Source organism: Dermacentor andersoni, chromosome 2 (assembly GCF_023375885.2).
Source record: "Dermacentor andersoni chromosome 2, qqDerAnde1_hic_scaffold, whole genome shotgun sequence".
In the NCBI taxonomy this organism is placed as follows: Eukaryota; Metazoa; Arthropoda; class Arachnida; order Ixodida; family Ixodidae; genus Dermacentor; species Dermacentor andersoni.
Window position 1 is genome coordinate 21,239,890 of NC_092815.1, and position 20,595 is coordinate 21,260,484.

The 20,595-nt window shown below is 47.9% G+C and overlaps 2 protein-coding genes across 2 annotated transcripts in view; both read right to left on the reverse strand.

The window, feature by feature from the left end:
- LOC126542765 (high affinity cAMP-specific and IBMX-insensitive 3',5'-cyclic phosphodiesterase 8B-like) overlaps window positions 1-11,237 on the reverse strand; it is a 36,116-nt gene extending 24,879 nt beyond the window's left edge. Inside the window, exons 1-2 of the mRNA XM_072286114.1 lie at window positions 11,137-11,237; window positions 5,358-5,568 (exon numbers count right to left, since the gene is read on the reverse strand). Coding sequence (XP_072142215.1) covers window positions 5,358-5,568; window positions 11,137-11,237 — 312 coding nt within the window. The remainder of the gene's footprint in view (window positions 1-5,357; window positions 5,569-11,136) is intronic.
- Window positions 11,238-13,938: 2,701 nt separating this feature from the next.
- On the reverse strand, window positions 13,939-15,636 carry LOC126542784 (cleavage and polyadenylation specificity factor subunit 4-like). The gene has a single exon (XM_050189843.3). The coding sequence runs from the start codon at window positions 14,857-14,859 to the stop codon at window positions 14,014-14,016; it is 846 nt and encodes a 281-aa protein (XP_050045800.2). The 5' UTR covers window positions 14,860-15,636; the 3' UTR covers window positions 13,939-14,013.
- Between the last annotated feature and the right edge of the window lie 4,959 nt (window positions 15,637-20,595).

The following is a 20,595-nucleotide window of genomic DNA, read 5'->3' on the forward strand; positions in this document are numbered from 1 at the left end:
GTGAGCTCATTCCAAGCACTAATAGTATTATGGAAAAAAAATTTGAATATATTCAAGGCGACAATTATACTCCTTTACTTTGTTTTATATGGTCACGCTTCGCTGACAGGTAAAATGGCTGCTTATCTACCGAGTTTAATCTATTCCAGTTTGCTTATTAAAAATGATGAAGAGAAACTTAAGCCATGCAACCTTTGACGGGAGGAGAGTTGTTTCCAGCCCAATCCGTCTGTAATCTGCGAGCTTCTTATGGTGAAATCATCACAATCCTCGCAGCCTGTTTCTGTACCCTGTCTAATTTATGTTTTAATATGGCTGTAAAGGGGTGCCACGCAGCACAAGCGTATTCTAAAATTCGTCTAATGTTCGTGAAATACAAGGTTTCTTTTAACTTTCTCAGTGCATGTTTGAAATTTTCTTGAAAAAGAGTGCAGCAACTTAGTTTCTTTAGCAGCAATTCAATCAATGTGACATGTCCAATCCCACGCAGAAGTTAATGCTATGCAGATGTATCCAACGTGATCAGTCATTTCCAAGAGGCGAGACTCGAAGACATAGGAACTGCTCAGCGTTACTTTTTTTTTATTATTATTGGTAAATTGTACGTGCAAACATTTTGCTATGTTTAGATTCATTTGCCAGCCAACACACCAAGACGAATTTTTTTGGAGGTCGGACTGCAATACAGCAATGTCATGAAAACATTTAACCGGATAATGCAATGCACAGTCATCGGCATAAAGTCGAACTGTAAATTTCAGGCCAGTTTGTAGATATTCACATACATTTCTGCCTTTTTGCATTCTTTCTCTCTTCCTACCTTACGTTTATATTTTCATCCTCTGTTTCTTTAACCTCTCTTATCCGCTGTTCAGTTGGCAGCCTCAACGTTAGTTACGATGCGGTCAGTAACCCTATGCTTTATTATTTCTTTTTACAAACAATTACTGTAATATGTCGTAGTTTAGTGCACCTTATCTAACAACTACCAATTGAGAACGTGTTATTATTTAAAGGTTTGCGGAAGATTTAGCAAGGCAAATCCTGCCACGAATTGATGATCAGCAAATGCCTGCCGTGTTTCGTGACTCCATGTGTCTAGTGCCTCGAAAGACTAAAGTGACACCGAGAAGATATGACAGCTGCTTGTCCTGTCTCCTCTCTGCAAGTTTTCGTCTTTAGCAACGCCAGAGACATGGATGTTGGGTTATAAGTAAAAGCTGGCCCAGCGAGAAGCTCTTTCGGAATATATTTGGGACTCAATTCACAGGAACAGTGGCGCGATGTCCGATCCTTCTTCCTCAGCTATGCACCCTTAGTTTACGTATTTATATAAACATTGCTTTAGCAATAATACACTGCAGTGTGTTCGCACTAAGTTCATCTGACGCTGAGGAGCACTCGGTTATCATTCTCCTAAATGAATGTCAAGCAATAGTGGAAATTTGCCATGGGCGTTCACGACAGTCGTTAGGCGCTTATATAATATTTATTTATTTATTTATTTATTTATTTATTTATTTATTTATTTATTTATTTATTTATTTATGTATGTATGTATTTACTTACTTACTTACTTTAGGAAGCCAATGGCTCGCAAATTTGGGACAGGACGTGTCAAGGGCTACTACAGGGGGAAAGAAAAAAATCCGCGGACACCTAAACACTTATGAGTTGTGAATGCGAAGGCATTGTAGTCCAATTGAACGCCGCTGAGCGGTCCTTCGAGTTAGGAACTCCTCGCAGGCAATCGAGCGCGTTGAGACGCTTGGGGCGTTTTGACTTGGCCTTACCGAAGCGAAATAAGAACGCAGGCGAGAGCTCGCGTAGACAAGGAACGCGCGGATAACGCAGGTTTCTGAGAGTGAGAGGGCGTGGCGTTTCAGTGATGCCCTCTCCCCTTAGGTAACACCTGGCGCGCTATTGAAGCAGCAGGTGTTCCCTTTCGCCCGCTCTACTCTTTCGAGGCGCGCTCGTGACGTGGCATCGCAGCCAATGGGAAATTAGGTGCCGTTTCGATCCTAGAGATGACAGACACCGGCGTTTTCGCTCAATGGGCCATTTGGTGCTTCCAGATCAAGAAATGGGATGGCTCTGTTCACACTATTTATAATCTATTATACATATATTATCAGCGAAATTGCCCCATTCCGACGGGCTATGCGGATCAGTGAAGTACCTGCACCACACAAGATCCTTTTTTCCTGCCGACGCCCACACCACCACGCGATTGGACGCTTTTCGGGTTCACCTTTCTCTCTCTCTCTCTCTCTCTCTCTCTCTCTCTCTCTCTCTCTCTCTCTCTCTAACTGTCGGGCGTTCTTACAAAGCAAACAATTGTCGCAGCGCTGACTGTCGTAACACTAGCGTTGCCTGAAGAAGAAGAAGAAGTAGTAGTAGTAGTAGTAGTAGTAGTAGTAGTAGTAGTAGTAGTAGTAGTAGTAGTAGTGGTAGTGGTGGTGGTGGTGGTGGTGGTGGTGGTGGTGGTGGTGGTGGTGGTTGTTGTTGTTGTTGTCGTCGTCGTCGTCGTCGTCGTCGTCGTCGTCGTCGTCGTCGTCGTTGTTGTTGTTGTTGTTGTTGTTGTTGTTGTTGTTGTTGTTGTTGTTGTTGTTGTTGTTGTTGTTGTTGTTGTTGTTGTTGCGAGAATTAGAGGTCCATATTTTCACTTTTTTCTCCTCTGAGCTTTCTCAGAGTTCAAGTGCAATTTGTGGTTATCTCCGATACGTATCCGCAGCCACCCACTGTCGGTGCTTATCGCGTCAGCTGCCATGACCAGTTTTTGCGCCCCGCGAGTAGAATGCAAACGTATTGCTCGTTCCCTGGGCTACAGGAACGACCTTTGTAGGGCTGTTGGTCTTACCGACTCTTTATTTTAGATGTTTACCAAATCTTATATACAGCCTTTTTTAATATTTGTCAATCATGCAAGTTTAGTACTTGGCGTATCGCTGTTTTTTTTTTCATTTTCTTCGTATTTTTGCATCCAATATTCCTCACCAAAAAGTACGTCCCCGCATCACAACGCCTTCTTTTCGGGCTTTAGCTAAACATGGAGGAAGGTTGCTAAACTTAGCCCTCCGATACAGAACACAGTTGCATGCCGTAGGAAGCGGGAGCATATACAGAAATATTGATTCAGAATGCTCGCCGGTGCATGCCATTCGTGGCCATAGCGGCAGTTGTGAAACCTTTTCTGCAGCAGGCGTCACGTAGTAATGCAGCTACCCGCCACGAGGGCTTTTAGGGGCTATGGTGTTAGGCTGCTAAGCACGAGGTCGGGATATCAAATCCTGGCCGCGACGGCCGCATTTCGCTGCGGACGAAACGCAAAAACGCCCGTGTCTCGTGCATTGGGGGCACGTTAAATATCCTCTGGTGGTAAAAATTAATCCCGTGTCCCTCACTACGGTGTGTCTCATAATGAAATCGGGCTTCTGGCACGTAATATCCCAGAATTCAAAGTTATGCAGCCGATATGCACTTAGTGCTTTACTGAATTTTATTTCAGCGATATGAGGAGTGAAGGCACCGCGTTGACGCTTCAGGTTGAGTAACATGTCAGCTTTTGCAACATCGCCCATGCCGATTAGCGCAGTAGAAGCAGGCAGAAGTTTCAGAATAGCCTGAACAAAACTATGTATAAGTCAACCCTTTCAATTAATTATGTATGTATTGCAGTGGCATTTACATTATTTCCTTTTTTTTACATATGTGCCTTATTTGTTTCAATACTCTTTCATTGTCTTCGTGTATACGGTATATGGGTGCAAACTCATTCCTGCACGGGGTTGATTTCTCACAAAGGAGTCAGCGCCGCGTTGTCAGCATTGTAGGTTGTGCGTCATGTTGTGTGCCAGCGATGGAATTCAGCGCCGTGAGTGTCCTCCTATCTTGTTCCCGTCTTTCGCGCTGTGCTTGTGTTAAAGTTGATTTCGCTTATGACGAACTTCTATTAAGACGAACGAATTTTCATGGTCCGCTGTAATATGCTGTAGTGTACTGTCAAATTAAACACAAACAACCAAGAGCAAGCAATAGTGTCACTATATATATATATATATATATATATATATATATATATATATATATGACCGGGGTAGTTGGAGAAGTATGGGAGAGGCCTTTGCCCTGCAGTGGGCATAAGACGAAGGGCAAGCGCTGCCTTCGTCGCCCTTATGTTCGTGCTAAGCAAAGCTTCGCATCGTGAACTACCAACTGGCCCAGGTTCTCGTTCTTAGGAGTCAATATTAGAGAGTTTTAGCCCAGCGGGTTTACGGCCAGCGGAGCGGAGCGGGCGAGCGGAGACGCGACTGCGCATGCGCACCACGCTGAGGCGGCCAGCGGTTTTACGGAGCAGCGTTTACGCCCGCTGGAAAGCCCTCCCCAGCGGAGGGTATACGCAGCGCGCGAGCGTGCGTAAGCGCGCGCGGGCGTGTATGGGAAATGCAAGATGGCAGCCGCGAACATGAACGCCGGCAGTTCTGCATCGACACGGAGGAAGGAAACTAAGGAGAGGCCCTGACGTCACTCTTTGTGAAGCAAAAGTGAAGCCGGAATTTGGCGTTGCTCATGGCGATGCTCCGCCTTTTGGGCCACCCTCCTCTCTTGTTTACATCTTTCGCGAAACCACGCCGCGCTGCGCGTGGTGTCGCGCGCTCGCGCAACATCTGGCAGAGCACGGTGCAGGTAACACAGCGCAACAAGACACGGTGACTAACGCAAACCCGCCCACTCAGCGCCTTTGCCACGGCCCGAAACCTACCAGAGCAACACGTGTGAGCGCTCAAAACCATAACAACACCGCCATTGTGGCCCAAAAGGCGTGGCCATACAACAAAAAAAATAAAAAAGCAGCAAAAAAATGAGAACCTACTACGTCATTTCCGCCACACTTTTCTCCTAGCGCGCAGAGGGGGTAGGGCCTCTCCTTAGTTTCCTTCCTCCGTGTGCATCGACGACGGCGACTGCGGCGCTGACCCGTACATTAGTATTCAGTACATTATTAACAAATAATGTACTGAGAACATGTAATATATCTTTATTCAACATTTCTTGCATTTTAAAAGCAAGCGTAATTCAAGTTCATTTCTCAGTAACTCCTATTCGGACCACTAGGTGGGGCAGCAAGCGCCCCGCTCTTTACCCCGCTCGAGCGGGTGAGTGATCCGCCGGGCTAAAATTCTTTTTTCGCGAGCCGCTCCGCTGGCGCAACGGTGGAGACCGCGAGCGGAGCGAAACGTAAACCCGCTGAGCTAAAAGTCTCTATTGCCGCAAGCGTATTCACGCGTGGTCTGGACCAAACTCGGGGGTCGCAGCAAAGGCGCTCTTTGGGATCGAACTAGAGGTGGAATCCTCACCGAGCAGGCGAGGTGCTTGCGGGCGATGTCGTATTTCTGGTCGGCGTCGTGCAACGTAATCCCGACGTGGGGAGGTGCCATGGCAGCCGCACGCAGGGGGAGTGCCGCCGACCGCTGGCAGCGTCTCTCTTCTTCTTCTGCCTCCTCGGCCGCCGCGAGCACAGACAGCGCGAGCTTCGTGGCGCCTCCTTCTTCCTCAGGCGGAAATATTCTGTGATGAACACAATGCCTGTTAAAATTGTCAAACTTTCTGTTAAACAATTGCTTCGTGTTCGCTCTCTTCGCGACTATGCTGATGTATAACGCGTGGCTGAGCAGTACGCTACCGTAATCGGATTTGCAGCGTTTATTGGTTGATGCAAATGTCCCAGCTTCGGCGTTGCAGGGGATCACCGCATGAAAAAGTGTTCTCTGTGTCTATAACCACTCCACAAAAGTTAGGTGATGTATATCTATATATCTATATGATGTATATATAGGAAGTGGTAATCTATGTGATTAGTGGTAATCTCTTCAGCGCCATTTGTCCCAGCGTGAACCGTGCTATCTTCTAGCGCGCAACACGGCATTGGCGTGCATTTTATCGTGTGCTGTCGGGTGCGTACGTCTGCAAAACAGCATCGAAGTTAATGCTTAGTGCTAGGCCACCATAGAAATATGACCCTCTCATGTGAAAGTGCTTCGTTGAAAATAACAATTATGCGTTTTACAGGTCACGATATAATGAAGCGTGATCAGGCGTTTGAAGGCCGAAGCACATACTTCTCCAGCAGAGACTTTTCACTAACGGAGCAGGGGAGGGGGTTAAGAACAGAAATGCCTTGGCACATTTTACCACTTATTTTCATGAATAAAGGTATTATTATTATTATTATTATTATTATTATTATTATTATTATTATTATTATTATTATTATTATTATTATTATTATTATTATTATTAGGAAGATAGAAATAACGTCATGAGGCCGCAATGTTGAGAGTTTCCATCTTTTTTTATTCCCCTCTTCTTGTTCATTTCCATTAACCACCTGATTCTTGGCCAATCCTCCGCAATTGGTATGCACCATAACTATTCAGGATCACGACTACATAAAACAGTAATGGGCCGGCTTATTATTTCCGGAAATGTAAATAATCTGGCTCAGCCGATGGCATGAGTCAATATGTGGGGGACTTTCTCTGTAGACAACTACAAATACTTTGGTACGCAAGAAATATAGATTACCACTCAGGAGTTCCCATGAAAGAAATCGAAGCAGTGTCTAGACTGGGCGTCATATTCGTCCATGTAAAACACAAAACAGTAAATGCGGCCAAAATTTTTAGATGAAAGTGAATATTTACAACAGAAAATGGCAGGTTGAATCGCAGAGCCTTCCACAATAGTTACAAGAATTCTGTACATTTACCACAATAGCTCCCATTAAGGTTATCACGACAGATTTTGGCGCACCTACATGAAACTGACGAAACGGATCACGTGGCCCCACATCAAAGTGGGCACGAAGAGGTACACGCAACCTTGTCATGAATGCCAACTGAACAGAGTAAAGTTTAAACAAATAACTCACTCGATGGTATTAACGAAGCACTAGAGCAGGCAAGTTGAAGTTATTCACACTGATTTGGCTAAACTTCGAAAAAGAATTAGAAGGTTTGGACAAACATGCGTTTCTGTTGTGTGTGAATGAATGCAACAGAATGGTGGCAAAGGAACCAGGGAAGGAGGGAACCAACAGCGTGGCCTTCATTTTAAGTCTAAATATGTTTAACAGCTCGCATGCAATATAATGGACTTGCCTTTCGAAGCCATCAGCTCAAAGAATGGGCAAAGCGACGCAGAGTTATGCTCGGTTCAGCTAACAGACTAGCTGAATGAGCTATTCGTGGCACCAAACAGTACATAATTACGTACCCCAACTTCCCAGGAGGTTGGAAGTGCTGCCCTGCGCCGGTAGCTTATAATAACCCCTCTATGCAACTGCTCTTCGCATATTTAGTAGTAGTAGTAGTAGTAGTAGTAGTAGTAGTAGTAGTAGTTGTTGTTGTTGTTGTTGTTGTTGTTGTCGTCGTCGTCGTCGTCGTCGTCGTCGTCGTTGTTGTTGTTGTTGTTGTTGATTATGATTGTGATGATGATGATGATGATGGTGGTGATGATGATGATGATAATGATGATGATGATGATGGTGGTGGTGGTGGTGGTGATGATGATGATGATGATGATGATGATGATGATGATGATGATGATGATGATGATGATGATGATGATGATGATGATGAAGGCTCATTGTACAGGAATGTGGGCCTGTGAAACATTTAATAGGAAAACAACCTGTTTATTATGCGAAACGTTTCTGAGCGCTGTAACAATAATCTACCTAACAGAGGCTCGGAGAACCGCACAGAGTAAAGCACCGTGAGAGGATGAAAAATAATTTTGACCAAGAACAGAACACAGCGACAACGAGTTTTGAGGCAACAACAACAAGAATAGAGGTTGGAGACTTGGTGCTAGTGAGAAATAGATTGTCAAACTCAAAATATAATATAGAGACCTATCCTTTGTTGTCAATATAGCCAGCCAGCAGGAACTATAACAAGTGTCTGGCATGTAAGCCCCAATGACCCCGTCGAATGAGGCCTCTATAGCAAACGTTTTCAAATACTATTACATATGAGAACAGAGGTGGCGTTAGAGAAGCATGCCCAGGCTGTTGAAGAAGTTGAAAGCGCAGAATCCGCTGTTGTGTACTTTTCAATTAATGATTAACGATTCTTCATGATATTATTTATTTCATTGTACAAAATTATTTCACCTTCTACAGCACTTAGTCCAAATTATTGCTTAAATTTTATTTTTCATTATATCTTGGAATAATCCACTCACTTCTTGACCGATCCCCCATAGTCATTAGGAGCCACATGTTCGATAGACAACAACAAAAACAACAACGACGAAGAGGTTTGGGGGCGAAAGAGCATGAAAAAGGCATAACCTGCGTCCTGAAGAGTACACTATGTCTATGTTTATGTGCAGGCTTATTACATATAACATCTAAAGCTACTTTCAGCGGTAAGGCGGCCAGAATCCGGGATCCCAACTAAGCGATTGGTACTTTCAAGACAATCCTAAATAAACTGATCAGTTCCTGAAACAATAGCCGAGAATTGGCGAAACCACATAAAAATCCGACTCGATCATTGTAATAAAGTATTGACTTTGTACATTATATTTTCATTGTTACTTTGGAAATATTCTTAATTAGAAAGATAGTCTCGCACTAGTTGCTCTTCTCATTTCCGACGAGCTTTATGCATATGAATGTGCATCTGTACACTTATATAGGAGGTTGAAAGTGTATATAATTGTAACTGTAAGTGTACACGCACATAATTCTTAGCCGTCTAGGAAATTCCCCGTGTCTGAGATTCACGAAGACGAAAAAATGCAGCAAATTATGACTTTTGGAATAAAAGAGGACAAATGCCATCAAACCGAACAAACCAGCAAACTTGAACGAGACCTCCGATCGTGCACTCATGAATTTACAGCAGCAGCAGCAGGCTCTGGCTTGCAGCGAGCACTGCCCATCTTCTCAATATTAACAATTTTCTCAAGTTTCGCACAATTAACTTTGTCTTCTACCGCCAAACTGACTGCATGAGAAGGAAATAGATTTTTCACGCATGCGTTAGCGATAGCAGTTACTGTTTGGTTTGTTTTGCCACGTTCCAACTATTAGCGCTCATTTTCTATCGCTTTGGATAGATACATGTCTCTGACGTATGTGCGGGATGTACAAGGATCGTTATTTACGGAAATTAAATCATTGTTGGAAGTTAGCGCTGTGTGCGTATTGTTTTCTTTTCTCTACGTCCCTGTATTCCGCTACACCGAAAAGCCTTCGTGATGGCGTACCAACAAGCCCAAACCTCCACACTGATTGACAATGCGATGACACGACGACCGCGGTGGCCACCATTTCAATCGGAGCAAAATGCAAGAACGCTCGAGATATAGGTGCACGTTCCAGAAACCCAAGTGGTCCAATGTTATCCCGGAGCCCTCTAGTGCGGCGCCTGCCACAGTCCAACTAAGTGCAACTGCTTTCTGGAGGGGCATTAAACTCCACGAATCAATCGGCAGTAACACCATGGTAAAGAAAGTGGATAACTTTTTTATGCAACTGTGAGAAAACGGCATGTTGAAATTCGCTTACGCAATGAAACTGGTCGCTCTCGAATTCAGTGAACTGAACAGGCGTGCCATGCATTGCCGTCGAGATCGGCCCCATCCGCTTCTCAGAGTCCGCTATTTCCAGACCGACCTGGCACGCGATATCAAGACTCATATATTTTAGTTTGGAATTCTATGATTTCTCCAAATAAGAAAGCGCACTAACCGCAGGCTTGCAAAGACCAAGTCGGGCAGTGTTGGTCAATCGCATTATTACTTTTCCCTTCAGATGTTCTTTACTTGTCGCCACCGTCGTCCTCATATATGTTGTAAGAGGACGGAGACTGTTAGAATACTCAATGTATATTCATAATTCCCGCAGCCGTCCAAATCTGCACTGCCGTTAATATCGTTACACTCTATTGGAAATAAACAACTTATTAAATTTATACACGCTTTCTGTTGGTGTAATATTTATCGCCAAGTTAGTATTATTAAAATCTCTCGTAGACCGGTTGTGAGAATGTAGCTGTGCGTTGTTATGTTTTTTCCTCTCATTGCAGCCTGTACTTTTGCGCAGATATTTTAAGAAAGCTGTATGCAGCCTGTGTGACAACGCTGGAGTTTCTGCTCGCTGTTCTGTGAAGAAGATCGAACACACGCTCCAAGCAGGCAGCTCTTATAAGAAGCTCTATAAGGGCCTCCCGCGCTTCTCAGACAGCCGGCTGATACCACCGACGCCTCGAGCGTTCGTATGCGACCAAAGCTGGCGCTAAAGGGCTAAATATAGTTCGACGTAGCGCGAACGCTCGCACACATTACGTCAGGTTTGCGAGAACAACGGCGTCTGTAGTTAGACCATGCCACCAGAGAGCGAAAAACTTTTATTGCTTAAAAGTATTTACGTGCAATAGTCGGAGCCCCTTTAGTCCAAGGCCCCAGTGGCCTCGGCCGCCCGCTTGACCTGTCTTATGAAGGGCTGTTGTCCCGCCAGCCCTGAGCTGGTTAGCTGTGCCTTCAATTGCCCCATTGTTTTATCAAACGTTGCGATTCACAATCCCATGTAATGTGTTGTAGTGTTGGTATACCGCCGCACCACGGGCATTCGGGCCTGTAGCGAGTGGGGAACATGGGATATTGTAATTTAAGGTGGGGTGATGATCATCACCCTCACCTCTCCACTGAGTAGTGGGTGAGGGTGATGAGCAAGGATCTCTCGGGCATTCGTTGGATTGGGGTTATTACGTTGGCTTCCCGGGACCGCCCCAGTCGAGTCGGCCCGTTTAATAATCCCTCGGGCTAGCGAATCGGCCAGTTCGTTCTCCTCGTGGCCTGTGTGGCCTGGACACCATGCGATCCACTGATGATGGGCGAATTTCGTCGGTATTATTCAGCGAGTTGTTTTGGTCACGTGGCCCCTGAGAAGCAAGCAACATGCTTCTTGTGAAATCTGTTATCATGGTGACGCTCTTTTGTGTGCGTTCTGCATGGGCAAGGGCCATTGTCACGGCGAAAGTTTCGGCAGCCGCCGGAGTACTTGCCCTGACGGATGCCGTAAATTGTTGCTGGGCTTTCTTGTCGACGATTGCCACTGCGTACCTCTTGATGTTCTTTTGTGCGTCGCTGGCGTTCGGGTGTACGTTCGGATACGCGGCTGCGTCCATGTATATCGTGTTGTACGTGGGATTATTTTCATACATTGTTCTAATATGTTGCGCGCGTGCTTTGCGCCTTGCTTTATTGTATTCCGGGTGCATGTTTTTGGGTATGGGGGCCACTGTTATTTGAGCTCGTGTTGAGGTCTGTAGTGGTAATACCCGTTCGCTGATGAATTGGGGGTGTGGAGGAATACGTTCCCTTGTCAGTAGGGCCCGTCGTTCGTGAGTGTAGCTCAGGCGTTCCCTCTTAGAGATTAGTGTGGCTTGTTTTAGCTCTTCGAATGTGTTGTGTATTCCTAAGGCTAGCAGGCGCTCTGGGCGTCCCCTTTGGTATACCGAGGGCCGCTTTGTATGCTGATCTTATTATGATGTCGACTTGCCTCTCCTCATGACTAAGGAAGTGGTAGGGCAGGCCCTACGTGACTCGGCTTATCAGTAGGGCTTGGAAGAGCCTAAGCGTGTCGTGTTCTTGCATGCCCGCTTTGCGATAAGTTACGTGGCATTTGTGGGATGTTATTTGTGGTGGTTTTGAGTGTTTTGATGGTAAGGGGCGCTTTCCCGCTACTTTGGAGCCAGAAACGCAGGATCCGCATCGTCGTAGCTTCTTGGACCGTCGGTCCTTCCACAACGCTGTTGACAGGTCTATTGGATAAGTAGCCCCTCGAGTGTACTCAAATGGCGTGTGATTTTTCGGGGGCACATCTGAGACCACTCTCCTCGAGAATTTGTCTACTGCCTCGGCTGTTTGTACGTGTTCTTTGTGTCCCAGAGGGCCCCTTGCTGCCCACGGAGTTATGTCGTCTGCGTACAGTGTGTAACCCAAATCAGGAATTTGGTCCAGCTGTCGCGCCAGACGACACATCATTATGTTGAACAGCAAAGGTGAGTTTATTGCCCCTTGGTTTGTTCCTCTACTGGGCATCTTGAATTCTCGGAAGCGACTTGGCCGATGCCTATTGTGGCGGTGCGGTTGGCGAGAAAAGCCCCCACTTAGTTGTACGTACGTTCTCCTCATTCTGTCAATTCGAGTTCCTCCAGTATTATTTTGTGAGCAACGTTATCAATGCTCCCTTGAGGCCTAGTTGAAACACTAGTCTTTTCTCTCCGCGTGCGATGTTAGATATTTTATTTATTTCAGAATACTGCCAGCTTCCATTTGGAAGCCCAGGCAGGAGTGGTACAAACATCACGTGAGATATAACTTCTACTATCAGTAAGAATGCGTCTTGACTGGTACGGAACCCTATCATGGTGTTTGGAAACCATCTTATTTCTTCAAGGTACCGCTGCAGTCTTATTTGTACTACTCGTTCGTATACAGTTTGCCCGGGCAGAACGTGAGGGAAATGGGCCTCAAAACGCCTATTGAAGGGGTCTTCTTAGGTTTGGGGATCATGATAATTTTGGCGTGTTTCCATTCCGGGGGCAATTGGCCGTTGAGCCAGCTCTCGCCATTGAACAGTACTGTGAATTTAGTCAAGACTCTAACGTCCAGGTTCCGAAGCCTCGCGTTCGTGATGGCATCAGGGCCGGGAGCCGAGTTTTGGTGACTTCTGCATATGTGAAAGGTTCGTCTAATTTGGAATTGGCCTTCCGAAGGTACGGTCGCGTCTCATTTGGGGCGTCTGTACTTAGTGATGGTCATATATGTATCGTTCTTTCAGTTTCTGTAGTAGTTCCGCGTCTGTAGACCACGGTGCGAGTTCGACCGACGGTTCGACGCACTGGCGAAGCCATAGAGTTTCCTACAATATACTAGAGGTTATTCTGGTGCTGCAGTCGTTGACCCACCATGGGAATGATGGGAAGTACATGGATTTGTCCGATCTTCGTGCTTGTGGATTCAGACGTTCTTGTGGCTTTGTTTATTACGCTTCATATGCATTCATTGTCGTAAATTTCAGAGTGATCTATACTCTTCGAAGTGCAGAAGACGCTGCGAACATGCACAATCATTACTAATTGCAACAATTGAGCTTGTCGAGGTGGCCAAATCGAAACGTGCCAAGTGTCTCAAGGCACTCGCATACCCATGATAAATTCATAAAGGCGTTTGACATCGTTTGTCAATGCATGCGCCCGTGACGTAATGGTTTCAACGTCAGGCTTCTGTGCTAGAGGTCCTGTGTTCTAATCCTGCCGTCGGACAATTTTATTTACTACGCACTGCATTTTGAAAATGACGAGTTTACAAAGTCCCGAAGCCGTTTGAAACCAGAAGGACGAAGTTTAAGAAAATCCATGCGTACCTCCCATAATTCCCATGCTGGGTCAACCATGGCCATTCCTCTAGTAATTACTGCACGAAACTATGGACGCAGCCAACGTAACCGGAGACGGCCAACGCCCTTCGACGCGCCTGGCGTCGAGCCACCCTCGCCCGCTTGCCGATAACGTCGGACTATTCGCGCCTAATTTTCTGACTCGAGGACGCAGTCCGCAGCCTTATTCAGCGCTCTCCTTGAGGCGCAGCAAGTGCATGACAACCATCCCGTGACACGTGTGTCCACGTTAGTTGCGGGAGACAAACGACCGCTGTGTCTCACGAGACGCGATACATGGTGGCGGCCGCGGTGTTCGCGTGAAGCGTGGTCTTGCTGCGGACGCTAGAGCTGCGTCCCCCTTTCGATCACCGACGCGCCCTTGCAGCTGAAAATTTGCAAGTCAAAGAATGATGCTAACGTATTCTTGGCCACTAGCAGTAATGTTTTGTTTTTGTTTTTTCTCACTGTAGCGAACAAAGTCTGCCACAAAGCTTTTTATTAACTGAAATATACAAAACAACGCCAAATATTGCGATGCACTGCGTGCGCCAGCTTTACACGTACGGGGAATTTTTAAGTGCACTGCTGAGGAAAGCCAAATGTCCTTTGGGGCACTTGTTGGCGTAGTGTCCCTTTTCGCCGCACTTGTAGCAGGTGACTTGATCCAGTGGTCTGAGGCCTCGTTTACCTCGTCCAGTGCTGGTTCCTCCTCCGTCGTCGTGCTCGCGTCGGTGCGTTCCGCCGTGGTGGTTGTGCAACTGCATACGAAACCGTTGCTCTTCGCGCGAATCGTCTGGCATTTTTTGGCAAAATAATGCCTTGTGCCCAGGCTCACCACAATAATGACATACGATGTTCTTCCCTTGCGGCACAGGGTCTGGAACAGGCAGGTCGAACATGGGATGCATAAATTTGCACTCAGGTCCGTCGGGGCAAAATCCGCAAAGATACTTGATGCACATCACGCGCCGTGTGTGTCGATTGCGACAGAGTGGGCCGTGCCGGCAGAACCCTCTGTCATACCAGGGGCAATCTCTAATTTTCGATTCAGGATCTATATGCAGAAATGGACACTCCTTGTTACAACATGCGTTGAAACGCGAGTAGAAGTAGCATTCCGGCATTTTCGTCATGTCAAACTCGTGAAGGAATTCGCACTGGTCCCCCTTCTTGCAAAGACCCCGCAGCCAGTGTTTACATACCACGGTTCGGTCGCCCTTAACATGCCGAAACGGACATGCGGATCCTTTGCTGCAGCTGCCCTTCAGATAGAAACAGCACACGGCTGCTCCAGACTTGTCCATGCCGGGGAAAGGCAGTGGCAACGCGCCGAGCTGTCGATCCAGGGCCACCTCCAACTCGAAGACAACGTTTCCTACTTTGGCTACTATCTCTTCCATTGCAGCCGTAGTTTGGGCGGACCACTGGATTCCGCGACCAGCGTGCGTTAATTACTAGCTCAGTCCTCAAGAGAGCGAATGTTACGAGCAAGAACGAGTACTTGCAGCGCCAAGGATGAGCACACCAATCAAGAACGCAGCCGTAGGCGGAACAGGAAGTAGGTGGCAACGTCGGTAGAGCTGGGAGCTCGAGCGCGGTCGTATGTTCGCACCACAGCCGCGCTGGAACGCTGTGCTCACGTGCCAGCTAAGGTCCTTAGAGCTAGCGGTGCATCGCGGCTGTGGAAGAGGAGGAGGAGGAAAAACATTAACTGGGCATTTGGGACCTCCCAGCCCCCTGGGTCTCCACACGACCCCACTGCACTCAAGCGTTCATGTATAACATATCCATGACGGTGGCAGCCCGGCTGGCGGCGATCTTCTGCCTTGCCGGGTCCGTGGAGCGTAGTGAGGTCTCCCAGTCCTCCCAGGTTTTCAGTGGTACCGGCCCGCTGGGCGGGAGGGGGGGGGGGAGCCGTGCGTCGCTTTTGTCGTGTATAGTAGCGTCACACAACACGCCACTCCGGATGCGCCTTTTCTCCTAACCGACCTTCTCCGAGGTCGAATGTAGGGCACGGCATGGAATGAATTGGTCGATGCCCAACGCGGCACAATGTCAAATGGCGTCTCAATGCGCTAACTGCCACAGGAGGAGGAAAGGAACTGGTGCGCTCTGACATTTAAAGCGAAATTTTCTATAATCTACGGGGTTTGCTTGGTGGTCTGGCGTCTCTCGAGCAAAGTTCACACAGCGCGCGCAACGCATACAAAAAACATCAAGCATCAAAGCATAAAAAACACCAAGAAACGCGCTCACGCGGAAATGCTTACGGGCGATCTTGTGGAATAAAACATGGAGGACGCTTAAGCTTCGCCTTCAAGAGTGGAACGCGATAGCGTTATCGCACCCCGTTTGCACCGCCTACTCAAACGCGCTACGCCAGCCAAACGTCGCGATCGGCACAGATAGCCGGGCCCCGACGCGCCATGAAGGGGGACGCCATCATGGGGCGAGTGGCGCGCCACGTTTCGGGGCAGCGCCGCACATTGTGAGGAGGGGGTCTTCTGTGTTTGCCGCAAGATGGCTCTGCGTGTACGCAGAGCGCAGAAGAAATGTAGCGGAAACGTACTTCGCTACTCGTGAAACTGCGACTTCTGTAAGTTACATGGTCATAATTACCGATATACACCACAGTATAACTTTCTACGGCACGTTTCTAAGGCAACACCGCATTCTCTAGAGGTGATTTTGTGCCGTTTTGAAGGAACGAACTCGTGGCTGAGGGGTAGCATCTCCGTCTCACACTCCGGAGACCCTGGTTCGGTTCCCACCAGCCCATCTTGCAAGATGCTTTTTATTTATAAAGTGCCTTCTGGGATTTATCGCTCACGGCCAACGCCGCTGACGCCGACGCCGACGACACCGGCTTTTGTGCGACACGAGCTCCTTAACGCTGTCGCATTAAAATCTGAGTGATGATGAGACGACACCTCTAGAGATGCCTAGGAAGACCCCGGAAAAAGGGAAGAAGCGGAAACGCGAAAGAGAACGTCAGCGCTATAGGCCGCGTGCACCGCCTATAGAGGCGCCACTGATAGCCACCTAGCGGGCGCTTCCAACAATACGCGTGGGAGCAGTAGCAGACGACAACGCTTTGCAGCAAGGGTGACTGAAGTTCGCGGCTGCGATTTGTCCTTGGTTCGGGCGCCAGACTGCTTCTTCTGCGGTGACAGCTGTAGGGAAGACGCAGACCTCTGTGGGAGCGGGTATGAACAAGGTGTTACCGGTGTTTGGGGCAACATGGTCCACATACGCGCCAGGTGCGTCCCGCAGACAAACGCCATGAAGACCATTTACATGAAGTGGAGCTCATGTAAACTAGCCGACAAATTTTGTTGACTAATGCGATGTCTCGACCGTTTTTTTTTCTTTAATTCTACCCTTGCCGTAATGCTGCTTCTGTACCTCAATAATAAGCACCCGTCGTTAGTGCAGACTTAGATAACAAATCCGCACGGTGCGATGTCTACATATACCGTTGTGATTTTTCTGCCGATGAATACATGTGACGCCGCCGAATAATTGTAGTGAAAGTCGCCTGAAGTAGAATAATTGCGAATTTATTGATAGAAACGCGTACACTACAGCAACGAAGCCACCAAACGCACGGGTTAATAAAAGCGCGGTGTTAGCGCTGTACCGCCGATGAACTGCCGTTCGCGCTGCAGTTTTTGCAATTTTAAATTCCCTAAGGGAACTGCTTGGAAACGTACAAAGCTATAGTGTGACTAACATTGCAGTACTTTTTTTAAATGTTACTCGAGAGAATGGCCACATGATATATTTAAAGGCAGAGCAGCGCCAGTCAAATTAGATACAGCGCTGGCGGCAAGGCCGGGTTTAGTCCTATGCGGCGTAATCATAATAAGAAATAATTCAGCTGAGTGCAAAATTCACTTGCAAGAAGCGATTACGTTGTGAAACAAACAAATCACTCGGCGTGTTATGTCTGCTCAGACAGCATCAAGGTATGATGATGTGACGCGAACTACTCAGCGAAAAATGGATCAGCGAAAAATAGAACAAAAATACCATATGCAGTAACTATTAGCAATTCTCGCCCTGAGCTACCTATTTTCTAAACACATTTCCCAAAAAAACACAATATCTAAGGTGCCCTCGGGCGAAATGAATAAAGCTGTTAAAGAAGCACTTGCTTGGTGTGATTCCGATAAGACACAGCGTGATTTATACCCTTTACAAACGAGGCAGGGTGAAAACCTCGCAGCTCAAAAGAATCAGGAGTTATGCATGAAGCAACTAGCAACAGTTAAACATGGGCGAAGCCACGCATAAAATAAATGTAAAAACATGAAGTGCGCGACAGCTGGTGCGAGGATTTACCGGGCCACATAAAACTAACAATTTCAGTTCTTGCAAACTTCTGTAGCTTTAACATGCAAAACAATGCGCTCATGCAGTCGTGCTGCCTAGCTAGCCCAACGCGGTAAAGAAGCGGAAAACAATATAAGCGGCAAACGGCATTCCGAACTTTAGCGAAATGCCTTTCAACCGCAGGTTGCACTGCAGACGAACTTCGTCGCTTACCCGTCTAACTACAATTGAGTAAAAAAATAATAATAAAAAAGAAAAAACACCGAAGCGACAAAGGAAAGGATGAGAACAAGAAATTTCGCGCCGAAGCTACGATCCATTGCCACCGTTGCTCCTGCTGATGAGGCTTTGCGGGGAATAATTAGAACCGTATCACCGGCACGTTTTCGCCGGTATTTGAGCCCCCCCCACCCTGCAACAATTCTTCTTCGACATTCTTCGGAAGCTTTGGCCATCCCACACATGCGAAGGGTGTTGCTTATTTTGCTCTGAAAACACAAATAAGATGGAGAAGCACTATCCTCGACGCAACAAACTACGGCGTGCTACGGCGCGCGGCTCGCTCCTCTCCCATGCGTTCTGCGCAAGGCCGCCACCAGTGGCGCGGCCATCGGCGTGCACGCCGCGTATAAAGCAAACGACGTCAGGCATCCGAATCAGACAACATCCGCGCATCACACCTGATGGCCTATACCAATTTAAAGTAATGCCGTTTGGGTTATGCAACTTCCCTGCCACCTTTGAGCGTATGATGGACTCCTTGCTCCGTCGTTTCAAATGGTCCACATGTCTCTGCTACCTCGACGACGTCATCGTCCTCTCGCCCACGTTCGACACCCACCTTGAGCGTCTAACAGCTATACTTGATGTATTTCGAAAGGCGAAGCTGCAACTTAACTCGTCCAAATGTCGTTTCGGCCGCCGCCAAATTACTGTTCTGGGCCACCTCGTTGACGCTTCCGGAGTACAGCCTGATCCCGACAAAACTCGCGCTGTCCGAGACTTTCCGGTTCCGAAGACAGCCGCAGACGTTCGAAGTTTTGTCGGGCTATGCTCGTACTTTCCTCGTTTTGTTCAAGATTTTGCGGCAGTTGCTAGACCCCTCACTAATCTTTTGAAGAAAGGCGTACAATTCTCGTGGAGTACTGCAGAAGCCGCCGCCTTCTCTCGTCTCGTCACTCTTTTCTCCTCACCACCCATTCTCGCCCACTTCAACCCTGATGCCCCTACAGAATTGCGTACAGATGCCAGCGGTCATGGCGTAGGTACCGTCTTAGCCCAGCGTCAGCGTGGCCAGGATCGCGTTATTGCTTATGCGAGCCGCCTCCTCACACCATCGGAGCGCAACTATTCCATTACGGAACGAGAATGCCTTGCTGTAGTCTGGGCGGTTGCGAAGTTCCGTCCTTACCTTTACGGTCGCCCTTTTTCCGTAGTCACTGACCATCATGCTCTCTGCTGGCTCTCATCGCTAAAGGATCCTACAGGCCGGCTTGGTCGATGGGCTTTGAGGCTACAAGAATTTTCATATTCCGTGGTCTACAAGTCTCGCCGCCTGCACCAAGACGCTGACAGCTTGTCGCGTTACCCTGTTGACGACCCTGATTCCTCCAATATTACCAGTGCTGCTTGTGTATTCTCTTTGTCGCAGCTGCTTCATTCGCCGACGAGCAATGTCGTGACGCCTACATCAGAGCACTCATCGACCGTTTTGAACACTCTCCGGCCGACGCCACTCTACGCCTCTTCGTCCTCCGCGACGTTACTCTGTACCGTCGTAACCTTCATCCGGACGGCTCTGAGTTCATACTTGTCCTACCTAAACACCTCCGCTCAACCGTTCTACAAGAGCTTCATGACGCACCAACGGCGGGACACCTCGGCGTATCTCGAACCTATGACCGTGTACGTCGCCGTTTTTTCTGGCCGGGCCTTGCCCGTTCCGTACGACGTTACGTCGCCGCTTGTGAACTTTGCCAACGACGCAAGAAGCCTTCCCAGCTCTCCGTTGGTTACCTACAGCCGCTTGACATCCCTGCCGAGCCCTTCCATCGTGTCGGCTTACACCTTCTCGGCCCATTTCCGGAATCTACATCAGGAAACAAGTGGGTTGCAGTCGCGGTGGACTACGCGACCCGCTATGCCGTAACCCGCGCTCTTCCGACCAGTTGCGGACTTCCTCCTGCATGATATCGTTTTGATTCATGGTACTCCGCGTCAATTGCTAACAGACCGTGGCCGTACGTTCTTAGCCAAAGTCATTGACGACATCATGCGTGCCTGCTCAATACAGCATAAATTTACCACCTCCTACCACCCTCAAACGAACGGCCTCACTGAGCGTTTGAACCGCACCCTTACAGACATGCTATCCAAATACGTTCCAGACGACCACCGTGACTGGGACCAGGCTCTACCTCACATTACATTTGCGTATAACTCTTCCCGTCTCGAAACTGCTGGCTTTTCGCCTTTTTATCTCTTGTATGGCCGTGAACCGACGCTACCACTGGACACTGTGCTTCCGTCCACCACAGCTTCAACTAGCGCTTATGCCCGTGATGCTATCGCCCATGCTGACCATGCTCGCCAACTTGCGCGCACTCGTCTACAAGTCTCTCAAGGCAAACACAAGCAACGCTACGACCTCCGTCACCGTGATGTCCATTTTGTGCCCGGCACCCTCGTGTTGCTTTGGTCACCATCGCGTAAAGTTGGCCTTTGTGAAAAACTGCTTTCCTGCTACACAGGCCCATATCACGTGCTTCGCCAAGTAACCGTTCTCACCTACGAAATCGCTC

Excerpts from the sequence above, each read along its gene's own strand:
- LOC126542784 (XM_050189843.3), bottom strand. The coding sequence starts at position 14,859 with ATGGAAGAGATAGTAGCCAAAGTAGGAAACGTTGTCTTCGAGTTGGAG.